The following is a 2,839-nucleotide window of genomic DNA, read 5'->3' as shown; positions in this document are numbered from 1 at the left end:
AATTGTTTTATTTTAATTATAAAGTTCATATAAATTTGTTTATCTCTTAAAACTCAATAATCAAAAAGCTATGAATAAAGAACCAAAAAAATAAAAGATATCTAAAACACATTGACAAAAACTGATATACAAAATTAAGAACAAATGGCTCCAAAAACTCACTTTTCCAAAAGATAAGCCAAAAATCAAGTCCAATAAAAATATCTTATTTTCATACCAACAATGCCATAAAACTAATTAAAAATACACATAAAATGGAGACCAAAATGCTATACATAAGATAAAGATGATCTGTAAATCGAATACAAAACACTTTCAAAAAAATTTTAATTGAATGCACTAAGAATATTTTCAACATATCATAGTTATCTCAAAATCAAAATCATATGAAGCAAAAGTCTGCTGCATTTTCGAACTCGGTGGCCTGTAACAGTAGAAGAGGGTTGTGCCTGTCTAAGAGCCTAAGGCAGCGGGAGGACTGAAGTCGGAGGAAAGCTATCAGCTATGGCCGGCCAAAATCAACAGGAAAGTTATCAGCTTTGTATTTCACTTGGCTGCGTTCGCGGAGAAGAGGGCGAAGACGGCCACAACCAGCCAGAACCACTCGGGTTCATGAGAGCTAACAGAAGGGGTGAAAAGTATGTAGTTTTTTATGGAAGGAGAAATTTTAGATGGTAGATTAGTAAATAATAAGGTTTAGGTGTTAGATAGGTAAATAGAATAGTTTTTTTGTGGTATGTATGTAAATTCCCCATAAAAAATAAATATAAATGCAGTACCATCATCAAATTCTATCCAACTTATGTGTGTAAACTCAAAAAGGCTATTTATAGACTTAAGCAGGATTACCTCTCCTGAATCTTGCTCACAAATGTGGTAGATGTCAAGACACATAGGAGTCATAAACCATTTGGAACACTTGTGCCGACCCTATGAGCCTAGGTGACTCATATATGATTCAAAAGAAATCTGATGAAATCTCATTGAATGTCATACATTCATGAAGCAACAAAAGAACTAGTGAAAAAAATAACAATTGAAAAGGGTGGAGACCCTAGTAAAGCCTCATTAGTCTCTGCTTTCATAAAAAAATAAATAAATTTCAGATGAGTTCACGCGTATACAATTATTTCCTTGACAGAACAAAAGACTAATAAAAATACAAAACAACTTCGTCAATCAACCGATGCACATACACATTCTAAAATTAGAATAATTCACTTAATTTTTTTCCGGGTACCTAATGATCCTCTGCAACACCACTGTCCTAGCCTTCCTTATATCCCTGCTACATCGATCAGCCTGCTCACTCAAGTCCTCGATGCTCTTCATGAAATCCCCCAGCTTCTTCTTAATCTCTTGAACCCCAACCTTGAAGGCCTCCTCATCCTTCGAAGCAAATTCTGCAAACTGAAGCAGCGAACTGATCTGAATCTCCAAACTATCAACCAAAACTCTAATATTATCCAAATCCTTGATGGCTACAAAGGTACCAGCCTGCATAGAGCTGATCACCCCCTTCTGCCCCCTCAGCGCATCCTCATACTTCTTCATCAAAGAATCAAACCATTTCCCCATTGATCCCAATGGTATAGACGAGACCGCAGCCAGAGCTGCCGCCACCGGAGGGGCCGCCACAGCAGCAGCCACAACAGAGCAGATCACTACGGATGCAAACGTTGCTGCAAAAATTATGAAGGAGACCTTTCTCCAAGCTTTGACGGACTTGAGCTTCTTATCGAGCTTTCGCTTCCTGAGCTGGAGCTTCTCCAGCATTAATAGCTGCTGCGTATAAACCGCCTGAAACTCCCTAAAGAATTCTTCAGTGAAGGGATTACCAGCAGCTTTGAACTCACTCAGAAGTTCCAACGCCTTCTCGTAATGAGGTTCCTCCTCGAATTGTTGAAGAGCGACCTGGATTATGAGCTGGGAATCACGAGCACGTTTGAGGCAGCGTTCGAGTGCGGTGCAGAAATCTAGGGTTTGGAGACTGTTGTCGAAGTAGTCCTCGACGAGTTGGAAAAGCTCGGGGGTTTTCCAAATGTCCTTTTTGCAATCGAGGATAATCTTGACGACCTCCTGGTTCATCTGGAGAAGACAGCCGGTGACCTCTTTGAGGGCATCAAAGGAGAGAGAGTGGACCTCGACTCCATCGGCGAGTGTTGAGAGGGCTCGGTTCATTTTTAGATGGAGATTCGTGTCGAAGCTTTGCAGATCGGGGTCGCGCTGGCAAGCAGCTTCGTAGGAGCTTAGATCCGCCGTGTAATGTAGCTTCTTCTCATCGATGGCGGCGGCAGCAGAAGCCCTAGGGATAGGGGACTCGGAACCTTTGCTGAGCTGACAACCCATAAAAAAAAGCTGGATTGGTTGACAAGATCTCAACTTTTTTGTGAGCGGATGAATGAAATGAGAATTGGAGACAGAAAGTGCGTAACTTTGGAGGTTTTAGGGCAATGATGGGAGGTTATAAAGGGAAGAGGGCAGAAGAAAGGGGAGGAAAGAGTAACAGCTTGTGTGGAGAGATAGCTTGCACGCCTTGAGATAACAAAGGCGAGGAGAGAAGTACAAGAAGCGCGGGAAGCAACTTCGCTGTGCCTTCTCACTTCCTTCTCTCTCAATAATTAGTTATTAGATGCTAAATTAAATAAATTTTTGCACGTTTTAGTATGCAAATCTAATTTTATTAAACTATTATAAATGTTTAATGATTTAATTATACTTAGACAATATATGATATGTGAGCGTAAAGACTTGGGTTGAAAAATAGCATATCATAATAAAAATATATCAAAATATATTTAGACAACTATTTGCATCAAGCATACACAGGATTTGTGCA

General features: G+C 39.9%; 1 protein-coding gene across 1 annotated transcript; it reads right to left on the bottom strand.

Moving 5' to 3' along the window:
* Positions 1 to 1,058: 1,058 nt before the first annotated feature.
* LOC110029209 (UPF0496 protein 1-like) lies at positions 1,059 to 2,601 on the bottom strand. Its single transcript, XM_020731395.1, has one exon. It carries the CDS (start codon positions 2,347 to 2,349, stop codon positions 1,222 to 1,224), a length of 1,128 nt encoding a protein of 375 aa, XP_020587054.1. The 5' UTR covers positions 2,350 to 2,601; the 3' UTR covers positions 1,059 to 1,221.
* Positions 2,602 to 2,839: the final 238 nt, after the last annotated feature.

Source organism: Phalaenopsis equestris, unplaced genomic scaffold, assembly GCF_001263595.1.
Source record: "Phalaenopsis equestris unplaced genomic scaffold, ASM126359v1 Scaffold000002, whole genome shotgun sequence".
Taxonomy (NCBI): Eukaryota; Viridiplantae; Streptophyta; class Magnoliopsida; order Asparagales; family Orchidaceae; genus Phalaenopsis; species Phalaenopsis equestris.
Note: the sequence above shows the minus strand (reverse complement) of the source record. Positions and strands in the feature narration are given on the sequence as shown.

Excerpts from the sequence above, each read along its gene's own strand:
- LOC110029209 (XM_020731395.1), bottom strand. The coding sequence starts at position 2,349 with ATGGGTTGTCAGCTCAGCAAAGGTTCCGAGTCCCCTATCCCTAGGGCT.